Here is a 23,619-nt window from a genome sequence, read left to right on the forward strand (position 1 = left end):
GTGATAAGAACAGTTATGATAACAGGGAGCTGTTTCAGGTATCGCTCGCACAGCGTCCAGTTCCGTTCACCCAGGTCTCCTGTGGGTGCACAAGCAGCTTGGGAGGGGACACAGCCGGGACAGCTGAGCCCATATCACACATATCGTGGACCCTGCTCTCAGGCACACTGCTTAATTTCAGGGGTTGTCCCGTACGGGCCAGGACACTCCTCGACCTGCTGCCCTTCCTCTCGGAGGCACGGCCCGCTAGGGCCCTGAGGGGCGCGCTCGCTCGGGGGCTGCTCCCAGGCTCCCCCGCCCCGGCGCGGCGTCACTCCGCCTCCGCGGGTAGTGCGCATGCATGAGGCGGCCGCCCAGCCCTGAGTCACCGCAGCGCTCCTCAGCCGCTCCCCAGCAGCGGCGGAAAGGCGGCCACCATGAATCGCTTGGGGAAGAAAGCAAATGAGACCCTCATCGAGATGTCTCTGTCAGCGGACGGTAGGAGGGGGCGGGGAGGGGGGGATCCCGACTCTGTTCCGCCCTTGCCCCCTGGGAAAGGGTAGCGCTTCCTGCGGTGACTCCGGGCCCCGTGGAAGCGGCGCGGGTGGGAGGCAGCGGGGGCGAGCGTAGTGCGGGACTCTGGGGGGCTCTGGTTCCTTCCAAGGGTCTGAAGACCGACGTCTGTGAGATGGGGTTGATCGTGGGTGAATCCTGACCCCTCCTGCATCGAGCTTTTAATCCTTCGGCTTCCACTTGAGAAGAGCAAAACCACTTTTCCATGAGCATGATCCAACTATGATTAGATCTTTATAATCCACAAATAAACCTTGAAAATGAAGGTTCACGTATCAGCACCCTGACAAGACCAAAAGCTGGAGAATCCGCTCGATTTTTATCTTAGAGACATAGCAGACACAAAGGTCCCTTTGCCGGACAGCAAACTTTAAGCCTCCCCCGAAGCACCAGCTGGGATGGGGCACTGGCTCCCGGGAGCTGAGGTTGCCCTTACAAGGAGGCTCAGAGCAGACCGGGTCATCTCACTTAGGAAGGGAAGCCTTCTTCCCCCTCGCCCTATCGCAGATGCACTGAGTCCCCTCAGCTTCGAATAGACCAGACCCTGTGGCAGGGGATGTGGGCCAGTGGATTTGTGTCGGGGCCTTGCTTTTTTTCCTATAGCCGTGTTATGGCTTCCACTTCATGTCAGCATGATATATCATTACTTATAATAAATGTGGTCATATCAGGAATTTGTAAAATAACATGACGTAAGTGTATGTTTATCAGCACTTCACCTGGCAACATGAATCAACAGTCTGATGTAAGAGAGCATGTTGATATTTTCAGAATGAGACTGTATAGGTTTTTTTTAAAAAAAGGAAAATGCTGACCTAGAAGAGTTTCTGTTTTGGGAATAATGCTTTGCCATCAGTCCTAGAAGTGAAAATCTTAAAGCAGGGAAGAACCACTAAGTGCCTGTGTTGGCTTCTTGGTTATCTGCTCTCCTTCACAGCTTGACTACACTGTCTCTTTTATAAAAACATATATAGTGCCACTTTAAACACCTCAAGCACTAGTGGCAAGTAATGATTTTCAAAATATTTGGCAGTCTTATTTCAGAGACTGTGAAATTATCCAAAAGAAGTGACCTCATGGACGGGTGTCCAACTGTGGGGAGGCAGGCATTCACAGCAAGAGTCAGACGAAGGTGTGCCCCCTCTGGGAAGGCCTGGTGAGGCTGGCAGACTTCTTAGGAACCTGAGCAGATGGATATTACAGCCTCGTGGCCAGTAATCCTGTTCCAAAGGGGATGTGAGAGACCTGAGTCATTGCCCATCCCACTGCCTGGAAGCAATGAAAAGAGCCAGGACTGAGCTGCTCTCTCCATGGGTTGTTCTACTAAAGTACCTTGAGACTAAAAAATATATACAGAACACACAAAATATTCCCATTTAGGGAATGATTCTATGAAGTCAGATTTGTAAACTTTATTCTACAGTGTTCAGTTTCCCCATAAGCTTTGTGGGAGTTTTTATAGTCATAAATAGTGAACATAAGGAAATTTGAGGTGTTTCAGTGTGCAAGGATGGTTAAGGAGGATTTGCCATACAATAGCACATAACTCTCCATACAAAATTATGTTCTAATTTAGTTCAATTTTGTTAATTAAACACTTTTCTAAAACAGAAACAAATTGAATATGGAGTGAAGTGAGTAGGCTTTTTAAAGTTGGTGTTAATTTGTTGCCCAAAAGTCTCCGAAGGTTAAAAAAACCCAAAAACTTTCTTAAATTGTATTCCTTTAATTAAATGGGTTAGGAAAGTTAACAGTATACATACACTGCCAGCAGGATTTCTTATAGATCTAAACATACACATTGTGCCTTTAAGGGAAAGCCTCCTAAGGGTCTAGATGTCTAATGTGTACAGGCATGGCCCGTGTAAGTCAATAGGAACAAGGCAGGAGAAAAAACATCTGCTACTTAGTTTCTTTAAAGATAGGTTTGTATTTGGATAGTATGTGCGTATTTAATTCTGGTTTACTACTGCTTTCTGTTAAACTTGAATGCTGAGGAAAAGGTTATGAGGATGCAAAACTGTCTACCAGCATCACAAAGTTTAACTTTCCTGTTTAGAGCCTGTGTGCCAAAACTTTTACCTTGAAGGAAGCTTCCTGGCTTCCTGCTGAATTACATCTGTGTGAGGTAAAAAATTCCTTTTTTGTGTGTGTGATTTTGCTTTCTATTGGAAGGTGTGTGTCACATACCCCAAATATTAAAGTCTAAGAAAACTGAACTTGCAAAATTGGAATGTCAGCATCATAGGAAGAAGACTGCAATATGTTGCTAGGCTTATTTATGTCTAAAATTCCCTTTCAGTAGCATCCCCACCGTGCTTCCCCCCCTTCCCCCCTATGCTAGTGCTGCAGTAGCTGTGTTGTGGGATATATCCCAAGCCTGCCAGTTTTCTGGAAGCTTGCTGTTGGTTCCATGCCATGATTTGCCATGCTGCCTTTATACACAACTTCCAGGAGTCTGGTTTGCAGTCAAAATGCTCTAAATGAGCTATATTCAAATGCTTGTTTAGGTTGGTTGTCATCTTGCTTGTTCCCTCTGAGAAAGGTGGAAAAACATCAGGGAAAGCCAATGTCGTGACTTGCAAATGGTGCTTGTGCCAGTGTGTTGGCATTTTGCAATACCTCAGCATTCAGAGCCAAATCTTGCTGTCATTTAATAAAATGATACTGCACTTACTTGATCAGAATTCATACCAGTAACTTAAAATACAGGCCTCCATTTAAAACTACATCTGTCTCTAATTACTGTCACAATGTAGTAATTTCTGATCTATTTGTGGAAACATTGAATAGGATATCATGTTCCCACAGGCCTAAACCAAAGGGATTGCTAAGAGGAAAGCTGTTTGAAAGTTTATTCCTAGGTAATGAAATAAAAGCTCCAAGAAATTTAGACATAATTCATAATATGAAAGGCAGGGGAGAAAATACTCTCTTAGCCCAACCAGTGGCTGGTTTCTGAGTGGAATTTCTTTACTGTCTGCCATGTGTCACTTCGGGGGCACAGTGTGGTTATTGGAAGTTAAACCTCTTTGTAACAGAAAAGTTACTCCTGTTTGTTGTAGGAAAGCCTGCTTTTGGGAACTCATCCTAACAGCTTGTATCACTGTATAGCTGTGGTGCTTTTAATGTGAAAATGAAAACACCAAGCCCATTCCACTGCAGCTGTAAAATATGGATTTTTCTTCAAAGATTGTGCCAGTTAAAAATCGCTCTTGGACAGCATTTTCATTTTAGGTGACAACCCTGCATATGAGATTAAACTCACTGTCTGCAGTCCAGTGAGTAGCAAAGGAAGGGTTAAGTCCCCTGTGGCTCGGTTTAGGAGACAGGTGTCTGCTAGGGAGGGCAGGAGCCTCCCTTGGAATGAAAATGTAGACACCCTTGCCCCGAATTATTATAATTTTGAAATCAAGGGCTCTCAGGCAGAGATCTGGGGGTAGGAATAACAGTTTTTTACTAGTGTGTATAACAAGGCAAACAAACAACAATAACTACAGCGTTAACAACAAAACAGAACCATGGACCCCGTGACAGCCTTCTCGGCCGAGACGGGAAGGGATGGAGGAGAGGCTTTGTTTCACAAACCCCTCGGGCAGTCAGTCCCGGTGCTCCTGCAGGGCTCTGAGGAACACTTAACTGGAATGAGCTGATTTCTCGGGCTGGTGGCCGAGGTGTATCAGCAGCTCCGCGGTGGACAGGGGGGATGTGAGGCCACCAACAAAGGAAGAAGAACCAGCAGCTCCGTCTGGGTGATGGTGAATTCTCTCGGCTGCAACAGCAAAGTGTCCTTCTCTGAAGCTGAAGAAACCAGCAAGCTACCCCTGCCCTCCCTTCTTCCTGCCCCCCTTCCGTCGCTGGGCCCAGCCATACTTTTTGTGTTTCTCAAAAACTCATTTAGTACCAGCAGTCAGGTTTTCCCCGCAATTAATGGGTAAAAATTCCACAGGTGAGCCAGAACTAAAGAAAGGGCACCTAACCCCCAACACCTGCATGCCATTTAAATCCTGTAGCAATTATGTGGGATATTCAGGCCACATTTTGGAAAGCTGAGAAATACAGTTGGATTCATAGAATTATAAGGTTGAAAAAGACCTCTAAGCTCCTTCAGGATCTCATCACTGAGTGATGGTCCTGCCATCACAGGTGAAAGCATTTTCATCTCTTTGTAACAAGGAGCCTACAATTCCACCTTCTCCCTCAGAATATGAAAGAAAATACCCTGCAGCTGTCTCCCACTCACAACAGTTCCTGGAGGAATGATTTGGCTCAGCTGTGGGGCAGAGATTCTGGGTTATGAATGCCAAATAAACAGCAAAAAGGCCACCAGCATCTCTTCTGGTTAAGGCAAAGTGATGTTGTCTCAGTGATTCCCTCTCCATCCATTTGCTGCTAAAGCATTGCCTACTGTGCTGTGCTGTTCTGAGGTGTTCTTTACAGAAATAAACTGATAACTGTATTATAAAATGGAAGTACACTGTAACCTTTATGTACAAAGACTTAATCATTTCTGTGATATGAAGAAACACTAGGATAAGATAAAAGGGCACTGATTAAAATGTCTTTTTAAAATCATGCTTGAGAGCTGTTGGCATATAATTTGTAAAAAATCCCCAAACAACAAGCAAACAAAACCACCAAGAAACCAAATACCACTTCATATTTAGTGTCTTTAAACCAATGAGTTGCATATGCACATGGAGGAGACAAATAGTCATTTAACCTAAACATGTCATCAAGAAAGTATAGGTAATGTAAAAAGGTAATTTTAAGAGGCAAAGGAATAATGCAGTGAACTTTTGCACTAGTTTTTATTGTGATCTGGGGATTGGACCAAAAAGCAGTGAAATTACCAAGTTGTATTTTCTTATCTAGCAGTAATTTTATCATATTTGGTGATAGCTTTCCATGTGCATATGTATATAAATGCAGAAAGGGGAAAATGTATTGTACTGCTAGGGATAGTTCTTGCAATTAAAACATAGTTATGGAAGGATTTACAGTTGTTTGCTATGTGCTAAAGCTGAATAACATGTCAGGAATTATTTCTAGATTTAACACGGTGTGTATTTACCCATTGTGTAACATTGTGTATTTTGTTGTAATGACTATCACATTTTGTGTTAAATTAAGCACTGGGTGTGTGGGAGGAGCCAAGTCTATTGGGATTTGTTTACTTGGATTTTACTATTTAGATGTATGTTTTTCATTAAAACGTAAAGGTGTTAAAGCTGTGGTGTTCATGCCTTTGTTCACCAGTTGCTCTCAGTGAGTACGAGTAGACATGCTGAAGTTACAAACACGTTTTTTTAGGAAGTGAGTATGTCTTTGTGTAAAGGGCCATCTTCTAACTGGAAATCCCAAGGGATTCTTGTCTTCTTTACTAGGCTCACAATTTGAGGCTTTTGGCAAGATAGCAGAACCCCAGCAAATCACGTGGGTAGGACTCCTGATGTGGATGGTTGTCCTTTCATTTTCTGTACTAGCCCTAAATTAGAAAGGGGCCTGTGGTTTGTTATTCAAGGAAGTTGGCTTGGAAATCAAAAAGTCTATGTTTGCACAATTTATAGTGTGCTAGAAATATACCATGCCAATAAGTAATGGCTAGAAGGTGTGCTTTTCAGGCCACTTGGTTCTTTAAACCACTTTGCCTACTTCAGTTCTGTTAATTGACTGGTGCTTACACATGAAAGTTTAGGCAATGGAAGCCATGGCCCATTGCCATGATCATTGTCTTGATTGATAGGAACCATTTCTCTTTGGGATCAATATAGGAATTCCAAAGTTGTTCCATCATTTTTAAAGTAATTCGGACAAAAATGCCAATTCTTACAGTTCTTGTAAATCTTGCAAATCTTGCATTTGTTTATAAAATGTCTTCCTATACTGGTATATTTTTATGTTGTAGAAGTGAGAAAATTAAATACTTGGTGAATGCAGTAGCAAAATTTCCAGTGATGCATTTAATTGGAGGCATAACCAAAAAAGTATTGAGTGAGGTACAGCATAAAGAACCAGAAGGAACAAAAATTTGCAGATTAAATTTGCCATCTGAAATGAAATGTTTGGATAACATGAAACTGAGGAATACCACCAGAGGACAGTAAATTCGAGGTGTTTTTTTTTAAAAAAATATTGCTATATTTACATCATTAGTTTCCTAGCTTATGTATCCCTTTTCATTGATAACATCTATAGAAGACCTCTCATATAAGAGTAGGAGTGTCTTGTGTGCACAGAATGTATAGTGCATTGGGCCTTCTGCTACTTTTTGGCACTTGTGTATTGCAAACACAGAAAGAAATTAAAGACATTAATTAAAGATTAACCTGTTGCCTTAGGGTTTACATCAGTGATTTCAGTAGAAGATGGATAAATGCATTAATGAATGATGCTGTGAGGTGTTTGGTATATCTCTGGGCACACTAGGAAAGCAAGCCTGTGCCTAACACTTCTTGAAGTGCTTGTGTTTCCATGAATGCACGAGTGCATGTGGGCTGTGATGAAAAACATTCCCACATATATAAAACATAGTTCCTCTTTCTTCATCTTACCTTGAAGGAGAGGAGAAAGCACCTGGTGCTTTCATGTATGTGCCAGGCCATTGCTGGAGCTGTTTGCCTGCCTCTGCAGTCAGTGCTGATGAAGTCTGGCCCTGAATGTATAAATATTCTTAAGGGCAGGCAAGCACAGCCCTAGTGCTTCATGAGTTGTCAGAACTCCTGCAGTCTGGTGCGTCTACCACACTGTTCTGAGATTTGTTTTTCTAGTCCCTCTTACTTGAATGCATGTAAATGCTGTGCAGTTTAAAAGTACCTGACTTTCTCCAACTATTCCTAATCTGGACTTTATTTTTTAACTGCATTTGAAACTATTAATCAGTTTATGTATGTCATTTTGCAGAACAATGATACCTGGAAGGTCTGAGTGATCACAGCATGCTTTGAGTCTTGCCTGTGCTGGTACATAAAATACAGTGGTGATTGTTGCCTGAATTGCATTAAAATGCCATTCAAGTTCTGTGCTACAACACTGTGTTTGTGGGGTTTTTTTGCTAAAAACAGATTTGTGCAACTTCTCTTTTTAATTAATGTATTCCCTTTTTTGCTCTCCCAGTGGCTTTTAATCAAGAGGGGTGATGATTTTGTGGTCTAAAAGGAAGGCAGCTGAGGTTAATGTCCCATTTTGATTTAAAGTAACCCAGTTACTATACTAGAGATTAGGACTAGGACTGCATGTCTTTTCCAAATGCTAAATGAGATTTTCTTACTGTTAGGAACAGATTTCCATATACTTATGTCTACGTAAAAAGAGTTATTTTTCTTTTATTTCTGATGTGTTGATAAATACTTGTTCTCTGGAAGTACTTGTTTAATAATAAAACACATGAAGAAAATTAATATATCTGTGAAGCAGCCTGTACTTGAAAGCAGTCTTCTTAAGGGACTAATAAAATACTTTTAAAATATTCCCAATAGATTTTCTTGGATTCACTAAGAATGTTTTCATTGTTAAACTGTTTTAAATTTTTAGAAGCATCTCTGTGTGTGCATGAATCACCACTTCAGACATCATCTAAAGATTGAACCTTCAGCTCAGCAGCACAGTTACTAATGTTCAGACAATGCCAGCTGGAGTAGTAACTTTATTTTGCTTTCTTGGAAGTCAGCTAGGTGGGTCTTCAGTTCCCATTGGCAACCTCCATCCAGCTCTGGAGGATATGATCAGTATGTGTATAAGTTTAGTTGATAATTCATTGTAAAGCTGCTTTCCTTAGATATGGAAGCACTTGCAATAGACACTATGATGCTTACTTGGAAGGAGTAACTAATTTCTCTTTCCTGTTGACCAGGCCAGGTGATCAAATAACGTCAGGTTTATTAAGAGGGTAACTTCAAGACATCTAGGAATAACATTTTCTTTCATAGCTTGTTAAAGATTAATATTGGGAATTTTCTTCATAGCAACTGCAATGTAAGTTTCAGGATTTGGTAGGATTTTGGTTGGTTTATTGGTTTGATTTGTTTGTTTCATTTTACCTGGACCATCAAAACTTTGCTCTAGGGATAGGCATGTGTATAAACTGATATGTCAGTGTGTTAGACATATGTAGAACAGTATCAATGGTCTGAAAGCTTGTTGCTTGGTTTTGTTGGCTGAAAAGGATGCTGTCATTGTGTCTAAGAAAATCATGGAAATAATTGAAAGCAGTATTTTGGAAACAATACTGAAATAGCAGAATCAGTAGTAATACTGCCTTACTGCTGCTAAACAATGCAGTTTATCAACACCCACATGAGAATTCTGTCTGTGGCTTTTCCTTTGGAATAGCTATATCAGAGGTCTTAGCCGTGCAAAGGCAGATGATTTTCTGGTTTTAGTAGCAAAACAAATTTTGATCCCTAAAAATGTCTCTTCATCTGCCACCTGATTTTGGAAACACTTAATATGTAAATGTTTTTAGTGGTATAAACCATCTGTCAAAAGCTGTACTTGGTGCAGATGGATCAGGGTTATAAAAGCTGGAAGAAAGGAAAATTTAAACTTCTTACTCTGTTTTCTGATGCAGTGTTGCTCTGAACTGTGCCAGGCTGCATCATCTGCACACCAGCTGCACTGTGCCTAGCTGTACCTCAAGTGCTGCATCATCAGCCAAGCTTTTTTCTTTGCCATCTCCCAGCAGACTTGGACTTACTGAGGATGCTGAAAATTGCCATCTTCCAGGAAAACTGTGGATTAGGTACAGTTAAAAAGCATCCATGGCTGTGACTGTGCTAGTAATTAAAAAAGCCAAGGTTTTTTTCATTGGCTTTCAAAGATGAATAGCACAGTCCAGCCACACCTGTATGGCTAAAATCCCTTCTCTCTCTAACAAGGCAGACTTCTCCATAATGTTTTGGAGACCAGACTCCAGTGTCCTCCAGAGTGTGCTTCTTCTCCATCTAGGAGAGTGCTGGAAGCTGGAACCATTCTTCAAAGCTGAAACCATTCCTCAAAGTGCACCAATAGTTGAGTGATAAGTCCTGTGGTTAGGTCTGTCCTGGGCTTTTACTTGCCACTGTTGTGGCCAGGACATGACCCATGACAGGTTGCATTTCTCCTGGAGAATGTGCAGTTCCTTTTTTTGGCGCCTCTTGCCTTGCTGCAGCTATTATCAAGAAACAGGTTCTGTGGGAGGCCTTGATTTACAATGCCATCATTACTTTTTTGCAACAGCACTGAACACATGTACTTTTATCTTTTCCTAACTCATCAGTTTTGCCATGAAGTGTCATTGGACAAAGTGATTCTGGCACTGTGAAAAAATTTGAACTATTGTAGAATTTCTGACTGTTTAATTACACAAGAAGCCATTTTTTATGCTTGTTACAGAAATCATAAGATTACAGTAATGAAAGTACCTTTCTTGTGAGTAAACTACTTATATTTTAAGACATGAGATCAATCTTGATTATGTTCTTCAGTCTTCAGTACTGAATGTTAATTTGTATTGTGGGCTCCTGTTCTCATCATTCAGGTCTGTAATTGAAGTAGAAATGGTCTGTAATTCTTAGGGGTGGCATACCAAAAGTTTCTAAGTAGGTTGCCCTGCAGTTTGGTGTAGTTTGGGACAGCATATGTTGTCTTATACTGCAGAATTATAGGCCTTACAAAGCTTGCTTATTTACAGTAACATGCACACTGCCAAGGTACATGTATTTAAGGAGTAACAAATAGCTGTGTGAAGAATTGTAAGACTGTTGAAGACACCAGTTACATCCTTTCAGCTAGGATATGTGCACTCCCATGAAGGCAAATTATTTGAAAAAATACTAAAATGATAAATTTCTGAAATAATTTTGTGAGGTTTAATAGTCATAGTGTTGTTTTGAAGTTAATTTTGAACAAAGAACATTTCAAAGAGTTTCTGCAATTTATACAATTAAATTTTTTAATAAAGGGCCACTTAGTTTAGTAAGTGTCCTTGTTTGTTGTTCTTGGCATGCAGATATTTCTAGATCTGTTTATATAAATAAAAGCATGTACTGTTGAAGAACAAGGACATACCCTTAAGTACAGAATTTTATCAGATTATTGTTTTACTCCCATCTTTAGATATGAAGCAGTAATTTCATGAAGAATTTTAAAAGCATGTTCTTGGCTAGTAGAAACTATTATGGTCCTCCCTACTGCTGATAAGGAAAATTGGCATCCTTGTTTGTGTTGCTGAATAACGTACCTAGACAAAAAGGTGAATGTTGGTATTCCAAGAGGAGCCTGTGCCATGCTTTCTGTCTAGGTTGGTCTCTGGTGTCCAGGGTAATTCTTTTGCTTTATATAGTGGCTGTATTGTAAAGGACAGAGGAGAATTATGAAATGGGTTCATGTTAAAATTAATTTTACTTCTGGTTCTTACTGAAGCATTTTTCCCTTTTAAAGATGACATTGCGATTCTCACCAAGTTCAAGCCATCACAGTCAGAAGGTATTGTACTAACCCATGTTTTACCTTCCCCCTACCCCCTTTTGTCTGTTTTCTCTATCTGTTCTTTTTTGTTGTTTGTTTTATTTTTGGTTTTTTTTGGATTTTGGTTTTTTGGTTTTTTTTTCTGCTGGGAGCCTCTTGGAAATCAGACTTGGGTTAATGTGAGTCATTGGTATCACATATGAGCTAGGCCTTTTGTAATGTGATTTGCAAGTCAATTGTTGGCTATCTCTTGGCAGCTCTTCTGGTTAAGATCTAACTGGGCATTTACATTGATGGTGCTTGGTGCATTTCTGGGATGGGGCCTCTTTGCACTTTTCTACATGATTTGGGTGTGCATTACTTGTGCTGCTTATGTTCAAGAATCTGATCACATGTTTTACAAGGAGTGAACATAGTAAGTATGTTGTACTTTTCAGTAATGTATGTTTTGTGTTCTCTTTTTACCTTCTCATGTGCTGTTCTAGGGTTATTCAGGTTTATTCCAGTGGAACAGATATCAAGAGGATTTCCTTCCACAAGTTGCATAAGTAATCAGCTGTGGTACTGGGAAAGCATTTAAAATGTGAAACTCTGAATTATATTTGTTCTGAGGTTAGACTTTAACAATTACAGAAAGGATAAAATCCTGGAAAAACCCACACAAAGGCTGTTATAGGCTGTTGAATCAGTTCAGGTTCCCTCAGCAGTATAGAAAATTGAATGTTCCTGCTGCAGGAACAAGGTGCGCCAGACTGTTCCTGGCCTGGAATGGGAGAGTTGTGTGACAGAATGTTTGGGCTTTCTGCTCCTGGGCCCTGGGCTGGTACCTTTGGCCAAGTCTGCAGTAGCCACCTACCTCCTGGGGCTTTAGGCAGCACAGGTAGCAGAGTGTGGTAGGGATGCTCCCATTCTTTATCCTGGTGTTCAGATTGTATCTACTAATGCAGATTTTTGATGTGTAGATTGCTTTACCAGAATGTCTGGGCATTCATAAAATTATTGTATTTTACACACCATTGCCTGGTTTCTCATCATGTCATATGTATAGTTATAAATTACAGAGACCATTTTCTGTAAGTGAGCTTAGAGAAAAAAAAATGTAGGAAACAAAAAACTCTCAAGCTGTATTTAAATAGCTTATTATGTATTTTTGAAGAACCAGTTTATATTCTGCCTGGACACAATTTTGATATCAAATATTTGCAGATTACAAAACGAAAAGTAGGCTTGTTTTATTGGCAGAAATAGTCTAACTGTAGTTGTCCTCACAGTAGTCCAGTGTAAGTCTGTCCAGTCTAAGTTATACTCAGCAATGCTTCCTTAATGGAGAAAGAAGTAAGATGAATTCTCTCTTCTGAAAGAAAGAGACATCATTTTTAGGTGCATGGTCTAGATTTTGATAAGCTCTTTTCAAAACTGCTTATCTTTTCCCTTTGATGGTGGAGTGATTTAGATGCCTGATTGAAGAGACTGATTTGCCTAATCAGCAGAGAGGTGGTTGTTCACAAAAACCTTCTTGGAGCAGGCGCCTAGCTTATGGGCTCAGAGTTGTCCTCCAGAGGAAACTGGTGACAGTGTAAATTCAGAGGAACAAACCTAGCCAGTGTTTTGATCTGGTTTAAGATTATGAAGGTGCTAAATAGGATTTTCCCTTTAGCATTAGCACTTTAGTAAGTGTCTTTGGTGAAATGACTATTTGTGGCAAAGTCATGTTGGTGTTCATTACTGTCGTTAAAATGAAGGCAGGATTTTTATTTGGTTTGTTTTATCGTTGTTGTTTAGGAGCTGTTTTTTTTAGGATTTTTTTCTTTGTTTTTTGAACAAGAAGCTAAGTAATTAAGTTCATATTACTATTCCTGATCCTTTTGTTATACCTTCATTGCATGGGCATTTGTAATCTTGAGGTTATGCATCATTGACTCCTTAGCAACAAACCACACCCTAATTTGATTTCTAGCAAACACTTTCGTAGGTAATTCAAATTCCATAACCAAGGCAGCAAAGCTCTGAGTGTGAAACCCCATTCAACCTAGCAAATATTTGAGACAAGAAAGATAAGTGATGACAACAGATTTTTTTTCTGTCACAGTTAAAAATATGTTTCTGTGAATGCTAGGTTACACCAAGGCAGTACAGACTGGTACAAGGTAGTATTGTGTCTTGCAGCATTTCTTCCCCTCCAAAGAACCATTCTTGAAGATTTTATGTATTATTAGTATTATGAGTGTTATTTTCCATCCTTTACTTGTTCATAGTTCCATGCCTTCAAGGTCCACATCATTTTCAGATCCAACAATATTTTAAAAATGGGATGTATTTACGTGAATCTCTTTTTCAATGTTCCTTAGGGGAAGAATGCAATGGACCTGAAATTATTTCAACTGCAGGATCAGAAATCCCAAGCAGCTCTGAGGTAAGGTGCCTTAAAAAGTAAGAATGATGTTAGTTAATGTACTACTTGGTAGGAAGGAAGAAGAATGGTTGTTGTAAAAAAGACAATCAGTTTCCAAAACTAGTATTTCTTTTAGATTGTCTTACACCTTTTTATCCATGTAAATTTTTTCTTCCTGTATTGTTTTGAAAGAGCAAAGCCATGAATATGACATGACACTCACTGAGTCTCAGAAGAGACTTACAAGTGTTAGTGCTACAGCACCATAGTAGTAAAAAACAGTATGAGCTTAATGGTGTTTACTGTATCAGTCTTGGAATGAGAATCACACAATCTTTAAATGTTTTGACAACTGGAAAATCTTTCTGTTTTTGCACAAACACGTCCTCAGCATCTTCTGAGGACCAGATCTGGAGATGATCACACAAAGACAGAACGCAGAAGGGCTTCCTAGATTACACAGATCTTTGTCTTCTTAGAACATGCAACCATATTGTCCCAATGTTTTCATAAATTTACCAGTTCCATTTTAAAACTTGTTCATGTGTTCACCCTGTTCCCTTCGGAATTTGTTCCATGAGTTGTAATCATCTTTTTCTCCAGGAAAATTTTCAGTGAACAGCCATATCAAACGCTTCACTGAACAATGGTCATCATACTATGATAACCTAATTCTGAGCTACTTACTAGAGTCTCTGAGTGGATGGATATGACGTATTTCACTAAAGCTTGGAAGAAGTCACTTCATGACTTAGGACATATGAAAAGGCAGGAAGCATGGGAGAAAGAATGCAACATGTGTCATATATGTAGAGAAATGGGATTTGAACGTTGTTTGAAGGATGAAAGATTCATGATGGGGGAGGCAAAGGAGGAGGCTTTGATCTTCAGCATGTTCATGTCTGGGAAAAATATATCTGGTTATCCTCTCAAAAATCTCTCCTTGGTAACTTCATGCAGCCTTTTCTCTTGTTTTCTATTTACATGTTTCCTTACATAAATATTTTACTTTATACTTTATCATTACATATCACAAAGTATTGTCATATTAGCAATATCAGTAAGTAGCTAATAACATGGGGGTTCTGTTTTGTTGTTTTCATTGCTCCCTCTGAGACAATTTGTTTTGCCTTAGTTGTTTCTGCAGATCGGGTGGTTGGTTATCTGTTGTTTGCTTACATTCAAGTTAGTACTTTTCTGTGCTTTTCCCTGTCCTACCTAATGAACCATAATGCATTGTCATTTATCTGATTTTTGCTTTCTGTGCATTGGGCAGACATAAAGCTGCAGAGTTACTCTTGATCTTGCCCAGTTTCACACTCTTATCAGCCATGACAGACTTAGTTCCTGATGATTAATGTCCTAGAACTCAGGTTAAGTCTATATTTAAAAGTTTTTCTATTAATTAATTGCAATAGTAAGATAGCCCCTAATATTTATGGGATTTTTTTTTCCTATAATGCTAATATTTTGTCTTCATGTGTTGTCACAGCTTCTCTTGTCTTCTGTATAAACTGGATGAATTCCTTTTCCCTCAGTTCTTTGCTAGGCTGCCTTTAACATCCTTGATGCATTCCTGTAGGAATTCAGCAGGATCTTCTATTCCAGCATGGTTTCTCCTCCTTTCACCAAGGCCCTCCTGAGCTCAGGTCAATATGCTTTGTTCATGTTTTGACAGGTAGAACATTTCTCTGTGAAATGATTTTACCTTTGTGATAGGTTGGTAATTTTCTTGCCACTTAACAATGTTTCTGCAGTTAAAAAATATGAACGTTTGGAATTCCTAAACCAATTTAAGTCAAGTAGTTTTAAAAAATAAATGGAATTAAAAAAAAAAATTGGGAAAGAGTTAAATGACATTCAGGTCGCTACTTCATTATGCTCAGGCTGTCTTTTCTTTTGGAAGAGAAAAATCATAACATCCAGCAACAGTATGCTTCTGTTCAGCAGCACAGAGAAAAAGCTAAAGTTTTATTGTTGATTTAGCAACAGAAGAGGGAAAAAATAAATCTAGATAAATATGGAGAGCAGAAACATTACCCATCCATAATTCAGTGGTCAGTTGTTCTTTTTTTCTTTCTTTTGTAATCTGCAAAGGAATATGTGATTTGGATATAGGGAACGATGCAAGTAACACAAAAAGTGAGGAACTGTAGTGTAGTGTGTAGTGAAGCCTGCCAGCATATATACAAAAGTTAGATGAAATCCAGGACTTAAAAGGTATTGGAGTACCAATCAGTGGTGCATTTGGTCCATCATGATTTTGCATTCTTGCCAATTTCACCCTGGATTTCTCCTGTTTTCAAACTGCTTCTTCTTGAGTCTCCTTATTTTTCTTATTCTTTAATCTCCCACAGGAACAAAAAAAAAAAAAAAATAAGATAACTTGGCCTTCATCAGGATTTCATATTCCAAGACTTATAGCAGAAATAATTTCTAGATGCTTTGTCATGCAAAGGGGCAAGGAGATGTTTTCTGCAAACAGCAGACTGGAAAAGGGGGAGAAAAAAAGATATAAAGGGGGTATTTTCAAATAAGTGCTGCAATGGGAACTGTTTCAGATTATATCCTTATTAAGTCAGTACTAGACAGCCACTACTGTTAGGGATGGGCAACCATCTTAAGTAAATTCCTGTGTAGAATCTACTTTAATAGGTCTTTATGGAGTTCTTGTTCCAAGAAATACATAATTGCTTCTGATAGTCCCTTCAAGAAAATTGGAAAATGAATAAAATAAAACTTGAGAATTTCGTTTTCCTATGTGGTTTCTATTTGTGCAGAGAGTGCAGTAGAAAAATATATAGTGGTGTGTCTGCTCAGGGATTGTAATTAGTTGTTCAAGCTACTAAGTAAATTAAGATGAAACACCCTGACAAAATAGCGTTCCTGTGCCTAAGAGGAAGGAAGATTACTCAATTATTTCAAGATTGGAGGAAAGGTTAAAGAATTGAATTTGTATTACATTTTCTAATAGTAAAAGTTCAGGCCATTCAGATAGGATAAATGTAAAATTTGTACAGCTTTTGTGCAAAATTGAATCACTGGTTTGTAGTTTATCAGCATCTGTAGAGGTCCATCTATACGGAGGACTATTTGTTATTCCAATTAAGAAACACAAAGTAATTTGAAATGTTTGCTTGGTATGCATGTGGACTTGGCCTCATAAAAGGCAGGTGACCACACTACTGTCTGAGTAAGACTGCAGGAACTGTGCCCTATTCTACCTGTAAGGCAATAGGAAATGATTTTGCAAAATTATACATTAAATTTTTACCTTTCTGTGAATTTCACACCAGTGAAATGCTTACTGAAAATTCCTGTTAATCAGGATTTTCCATAAGGTAACTTGATCATATGAAAATCTGTGAACAAACTGTCTTTATTTAAGGCAGGTTAGCAGAAGTAAATTGGCAAATTTATTAAAGTAATGCACTTTATCACAATTATGCCTTGACTCATAGGTTACTATCTTTTTTTCAGAGCAGCAGGTGCTGCAGGTGTTCCAAGTTAATTGATTGGGTTTTTTTCTGAAGAAACACCATTGTATTGTGGATTACTTTTTATGCTTTTTCATTTTTCAACTCAGGGTAGTGCATCTTCAAGTAGAAAAACATAAAATGCCATTGTTAGTATTGCAAAGATGGACTAAATTGGTTTCAAAATCCAGAAAGAAGTACAAAAGGACTTCCTCCAAGTCTAACAAAAACACAAGGGCTATTCTGGGGAGAGGCAGAGTGCATTAAAGACTTAAGAGAAGTGAATTCCATAGGAAGAGGGACCAGCGCAACACTGCTGCCACCACTGCCAACCTTCTCGGTTTTCATCTCAACAAAGTTAGATTATTTGAGTTGATTCTTGTTTTGCTTTTCATGTGTTACCAATGCTGGAGCTACTTTGTGCTGTACACAGACCTTAACATATCATGAAAAAGCAGTGTGTTTCTATCGGAGTACTTGAAATGCGCAGGAGAAGATGTGACTGCCAGTTTAAAAATAGTTGATTCTAATGACTTGAGCTAATTAATTTCTGACAGTTATACTGAGCAGGGTAAGATCTCGTGACTAACAGGAAAGCATTTAAGAGAATGCATAGAAATGTACAAGGGCCTCTGCCAGTTGTGTGTCCTTACCTCACAGCTTTGTGTTTCCCTAAATGTAATAAAATTTTGTCTCTGAGCGAAGCAGTGTGGGCAGTGAGGACCATTGGGTGGCTAAAGCCAGTATTTGCATCTAACCATGGAGGAGCTGGTGAGCAGTGGGTGGGAGGAGTACGGGGTGGAGAGACTGGATAAAAGCAAATGAACAAGTACCAGTGTGGATGGGGGGAAATGGAGAGGTCAGGAGCCATAGGGCAGCCTTGAAGAGAAAGGCTGTGCTTTCATCAGTGTTTCCATGGCAAGTATTTACAGTGTAGAATTTGAGAAAAACTTTCTACTTAGGTGTCTCAGCCCTTAGTTCTCTACTAAAAGTGCAAGTTTTTCCAGTAGCATTAGTGACAGGAGGATTAGACCTCTAAACCCAGTTCAGATTATCTTATGGAAAGAGCACAGTGAAGCTATTTATATTTGCACTATTTCTCAGGGGGATTCCTTGCCAAAAAACATATTGATTTTTCTGTTTATTTTACTGCATTCTGAAAACGACATTTTTTACTTACTTAGATAAGCAAATAACCAGAAATGGCATCATTAAAAAAGAATGTAAAGAAGTATGTTTGTATTACTGGATGTGTAACAAGGACAGGAATGGACCTCAGTGATTTCTCTCAAGAAAAATTGTAATAAAAGTGAAAAATATTATTTAAAAATAATAAAAAGTACTTTATAAAAATTGGATTTGGGTTAATAAATTTTCTGAAATTTTACAACTCTAAACCAGTAAATGATACTATAATAATAAAATGCTGTTAGTATTCTGCTTCTGTTTTCTGTTGAAAGTTAATTTAATTCCACTGAGAGCTATTGCATTTTCATAATGGACTTGCACTGTTTGGTTGCACTGTTTAAATCTGTGGTTTGTGTTCAAAGCACACAAAAGCAAGACAAAACAAAAGTGTGATAAGTTATTGACTAAGAGAATTAGATACGGGGAAACTGGTGAAGTATTGTAAACCATTATTCATTCCAATAGCAGCACCTGATCTCAAAACCCGTCACTGCTGCAAGGCCAGAGTGGTGGGCCAGGACCTCAGAAAGCTGATGGCCACTTGTGTAGGATGGCTCTGCTCTGCAGAGACTTCTGCTCTTGGTGTTCCTGTCATACCTGTGTGGAATCTGGCCTAAGGATGTTGCAGCAGCCTCCACACTAACATACAGGAAAACAGTGAGCACCCAGATAATGTACAATTAAAATCAGGGCACTACTTATTACTTAAAATTATTATTTCAATTTACAATTAAAATCACACTGGCTGTGGATCAGAACTGGAAACTGGGAAGCCCTCACTTGTCTCATTAAGTGTAACTGCAATTACTGGTACCAATTTACATTGTCTACACTGTCAGATTAAAGATTTGTCTCATTGCATTTGTTTTCATTCAGTGTACACTGCATAATTTCAGTTTGTAGTTAAAAAATAGCCAAGTAAGGGGCAGCACATTTGTTCCAAATGCACAGTCATGTATGCTGTATGCATTTTCCCTCTTCGGTATTAAATAAGTTAAAAGTTTTTCTTCACTGGTTTATGAAGGTTATTCTGTACCAACTTGTTTAGACTATTTTTTGTAAAGGAAATAAGGAGGAATACTATTTAACTCTTATCAAAAATTGTAATTGTTGATGCTTAAAAATTAGTATGGAGCATGTAAAAGTTCATAGTGTAGGTTAGCGACCAGGATCCTCTGAGGAAGTAGAGGTTGGTTTAAACTTTGACTATCTGGACTGAAAATCCATTTATCACTCAGAAGAGCTTTTCAGCAACTTAAACCAGGAACTACACTGATCCTTCTGTATTAGCCTTTAATTTTAAAGCATCCATTGCATCATTGCTAACAACATTATGTTTTTCCTGTGATGCCACTGGCAGGGCCTAAACAGTACTGAGACTACTTTACTCATCCCTGAACATCAAGTGGTAAGCAGTAAGAAGTATTCATGCTTCCTTGCATGAATTTGTGTGGCGTCTTCTATTATAGTATGCCAAAATGTCCCTCACCAGAAAATTTTCCAGTTTCAAGGATACCATCTTTCTAAAATAAACTTTTTCTAGTTGATAAAAATTAACATGGTCTTGCATTTATTCGTAGAGATGGCTTAAAAGATAAATTGAAGTAAATCAAAAGGATAATGGACAAAATTGAAAAGTTGAGATTGGTGGAGAAAACTGGAAAGTTTGCTTTTTTATCATTGTTTTGGTTTGATAGGATATAGGATGTATTCTGACTGGTGTTATTAACAAATGTGGGATTCCTTTTTATCATGGTGGCCTGAGCGCTCTGTGAGTCAGCATGATACTTCAAAGAGCAAGAAACAAACACCGACATAATTTGAAATACGTTGCCTCTTTTTTTTTAATTGCAGTAAATAATAAGGAAAGGCTCAGAATAGCCACTTACTGAAATTCGCAGACAAGATAACTATATAAATTCTCAAATATATCAGAAAACTTAACAGAATCATTATTGTTTTATGGAGACAAAGTACAAAAAGTCATTTAAAATAGCTGAAGAAGTACATGCTGAGGCGTATTAAAACTGTCTGCTTGCTTACTTTGGGCTCTGGTGTCTTCCATTAATGCATACACTCTCCTAGCTTACTTTTTATTTTTCTTTGTTCTGTTCTTCTTTAATGTACTCTTTTATTCAGAGAGGCTTTTTATGTGCATTTATATTTCAGTGCAAATATCCTGGTGTCTTAAACTGCTTTGAAATGCATATTTTCAAGCTTTCAGATTTTAATGGGGTTGAGAAGTGAAACATGAGTGAAGGTGAAAAGAGCAGCTTGCGAGTTTTAGCTACAAGAAATAGATGCATTTTGTGTTTCTTTGAATGGGAAAGCCTCATAGCCTGCATGAAGTATAACTGGAAATTGAGATGGGTGGTATTAAGAGTATTGTTAATGTATGTCTTTAAAGTGAGTAAGCTCTTCAGTTGTGTGGATTCCTTCAAAGAAGAATAATGACAAGAACTTAATGGAAAGGGACTCTGGTAAAATGGAAACTGAATGCATAAACCAGAAATATGCCATTTTTATTTCCAGGAGAGTATATGTATATTTGTGTAAGTTCTGTAAATGTATTTCCAGGAACATTTTACTTTTGGAAATACCTTTATATAATTTAGATATGTATTTATAAAGTTATGTTTAAGTTCGTAAATATGTAAAAATATACATATATATATATATATGAATATAAATATACATCTTTAGCATAGCAGCACTTAAATCCATGTGTTTTTCCTGTAGCATGTTTTAATTCACTAAAAAGGAGGAGTATATAAATAACTTTGGTTTTAAGCCATTGAATGTTTCCTTTCAGTTATGGAGGCTTTTCTTGTATTTTGATACAGCTTTTAAACCTTATATTTTTGTCCATTTTTATATTCTGAAAGTTTTTCTGCCAAAAATTGCTAGTTCATAAATTACTTAGTTGCATTTTAATGTAGTTCTTTGGGGTTTTTTCACTGCCTGTTTCACATCTAATTTGCTATTGAAGGTATGCAGTTAATATAATAAGTATTTTGTTTGTAGACTTTATCTTTTAAGCCAGCAAAATGCTACAAATGAATTTAATGTTGTAGTTTCAGGTAGTTTTTTTTTCTGGGTAATGTAGGACTATGATAATGTAATTTCTTGATACACTGATGTGGGATCATAAAATCCATTCCATGGTATTAATGTAACCTCTCGTCTTTCTTGTTAGTTATAGCCAGAGGTGCTTCTAATGAAACTAATGGCTTCCTCCACCTCTGCTTTGTATTGGTTACTATTTTGTTACTGAAAATGCTGCTCTAAACTACCTTCCTACAAAAAAGATGCAAGATACAAAAGCAGAAGGGGAAGGGTGCTCAGGTCTCAACCTGAAGTCCCTGCTCTGTGGGGTTGGACATTTGGGAAACCTTGAGGTCCGAGGCATTGAATTTGGGAACGGTGTTTCTAAACATAAGCCCTTAAGGAACTTGCACTTTTCTGACTGAATTATAATCTGAAAAGTATTGCTCTAAGAAAAGTTTCCCTGTCTTTGAAGCAGGGACATAGAGAGGGTTGGGATATTAACTAGCAGAGTGTATTTGGTGGGAGCTCCATGCCTACAAGGTAAGGGTTGTGCTAAGTGACCTGTAAGGAGACATTTCCTGTTGGATGGATAAGCAGAAATAGAAATCCCTCAGAGTCCCATAAAAACATACATAAATAATTTAGGTATAATCTGCAAAACGTATTTGTTTATTGTGTACTGAGATACTACTAACCCATTAGGGGTGTCATGGTTTTAAACTAGTAACTAAAAAATTACTTATTTTTTGCTGTGAGATATGGATTAGAACAAGAGCAAAACAGGCATAAAACTTAAAAGGAATAAAGAAAGTTTATTAACAAACTACAATAATAAGAACACCAGAATAAGCTTCCAGAAATCCCCTTTTATCCTCTACTACCTACTATTCCCTTGTTCACATGATAACAGAGACAAAAACTTTGGAACTTTGGTGTTTAAAACAGTCCCAATTCCTGTTACAGTCTTTTCACCAGTCTTTGTAGAGAAACAGAAGTCTCTTTCTGTTAATTTATGGAGTTTCTCACAAGAAAACTACTTCTGTTATAGTTTTCTATTGCCTTGATGTCAGCTGCCCAGAACTGCTGTTATCAGAGCTCACTCCTCCCATTTCACTTCACTCTGAGGTGTGTTATGGGCCATGAGTCTAGGGATGGCATTTTAAGGATGAGTTATTCAAAGGCAAAAGTCTTCTTCATCTGTCTCTGTGAGCTTCACTAGAAAACAGTTTTCTCACTGCCTCTCAAGGCTTCAAATTTTCGCTTCACTGTTTCCAGCACTTCACTGTATCACAATCACTCTACTTTTTACTCAAAATTTACACTTTGAACACTCTATTCCTCCCTATATACTGTCATGAATTAAAGGAGTTTTTTCAAGACCTTATTGTCCATTTCCATAGTCTTAACAGAAAGGTATTTCAGCTCATAAAAGCATCTTCTTAATCTCTACCTTTTCTGAAAACTTAATTCTTTTTTTTACTGTCTCTGATAATTTTATAAAGTCTCTTTACATGTTGATCACTCTCTTTTTCTTTCTCTGGATAAAAGGATTAATCTGCAAGTCTCATCTGGGTAATGAAAAGTTTAAACTCTTGCCCAGGCTTTGTAGATGGTTCTGTGATCTCTGCCGGTGCAGGAGCTGGAGCTGTCTGCGACAGAAAATTCTTCATGGCTGCTCTGGAGAGTGTAGTCGCTGTCTCAGCTTGCCGCAGGTCCAGAGCTTTTTCTCCTTCTTTACTCGGCAGTCCCCGGTGAACTCCGTCACTGCAGCCAAGCCAGGAACCGGCCTGGCCTGGCCAGAGCCCGGGACAAGCCCCCAACAGGCCCCCATCTCCCAGCTGGGAGACGCGGCAGGCCCAGCCCAGCCCCTTCCCCCCCCCCCCCCCCCCACGCCCGGGCCGCATGGCCAGGCAGGGAACGGGAGGCCAGCTGGAGGTCTGTTACCTTTCACAGCCAGGAAACAAAAAGAACAAAAGTGCCCTGACTTTACATCTTAAGGTAGGGTTCACAAGTTGATCTCCCTTTTCAATGGTTAAAACTGCTGTCAGTTCCTAGTAATGACCAATGATTGGTAGGGAGAAGAGACTCCTATCAGTCCCCAACAACTTCAACTTCCTTAGCTCTCAAAACCACCTTAAAGGTAAAGTCACCCCATGACAAGGGGGTAGCTGCCTACACTGCCCAAAGCCCACTGTCAGTGTGCTGGGGTGGGGGTAAGTGGGGCCACAGAGACATTTAGCACAGTGCCTGTCATTCAGCTTCAGCCCACAGTTGTTCCTCTGAAGCACCGTGTGCCAGTGTTAGTGGTAGCTGCCACTTCTAGCAGCTGCATTATGCTCTCCAGATCCCCGTGCCTGACTGTTTGCCTTGGCCCTGGAAAAGAGTCTCAGAGGCACCTGTGGAGTGGGGTGGCCAAGGACTGCAAACCCTCAGCAGCACTGAATGGAGAGTCTAGATGGATCTGAATATCATGTGAGGCTGCCAGCCAGCATTTACATACTATGCCCAAACCAGTCT

At 39.0% G+C, this 23,619-nt stretch overlaps 1 protein-coding gene across 13 annotated transcripts in view; it reads left to right on the plus strand.

The window, feature by feature from the left end:
• Window positions 1-336: 336 nt before the first annotated feature.
• Window positions 337-23,619, plus strand: part of ANO5 (anoctamin 5) — a 67,574-nt gene continuing 44,291 nt past the window's right edge. For 3 of the 13 annotated variants that reach the window (XM_005531585.2, XM_014260250.2, XM_088057277.1), the window contains exons 1-4: window positions 337-477; window positions 10,972-11,016; window positions 13,347-13,411; window positions 19,415-19,462. In XM_005531585.2, the coding sequence (XP_005531642.2) occupies window positions 417-477; window positions 10,972-11,016; window positions 13,347-13,411; window positions 19,415-19,462 (219 nt within the window). In that variant the 5' untranslated portion in view covers window positions 337-416. Of the gene's footprint in view, window positions 478-10,971; window positions 11,017-13,346; window positions 13,412-19,414; window positions 19,463-23,619 lie in introns of those variants that run through there. The other 10 variants (XM_088057278.1, XM_014260251.2, XM_014260252.2 and 7 more) reach the window with 5 other exon arrangements.

Source organism: Pseudopodoces humilis, chromosome 7, assembly GCF_049639895.1.
Source record: "Pseudopodoces humilis isolate 2021_Gansu_Grassland_sample_001 chromosome 7, ASM4963989v1, whole genome shotgun sequence".
Classification (NCBI taxonomy): domain Eukaryota; kingdom Metazoa; phylum Chordata; class Aves; order Passeriformes; family Paridae; genus Pseudopodoces; species Pseudopodoces humilis.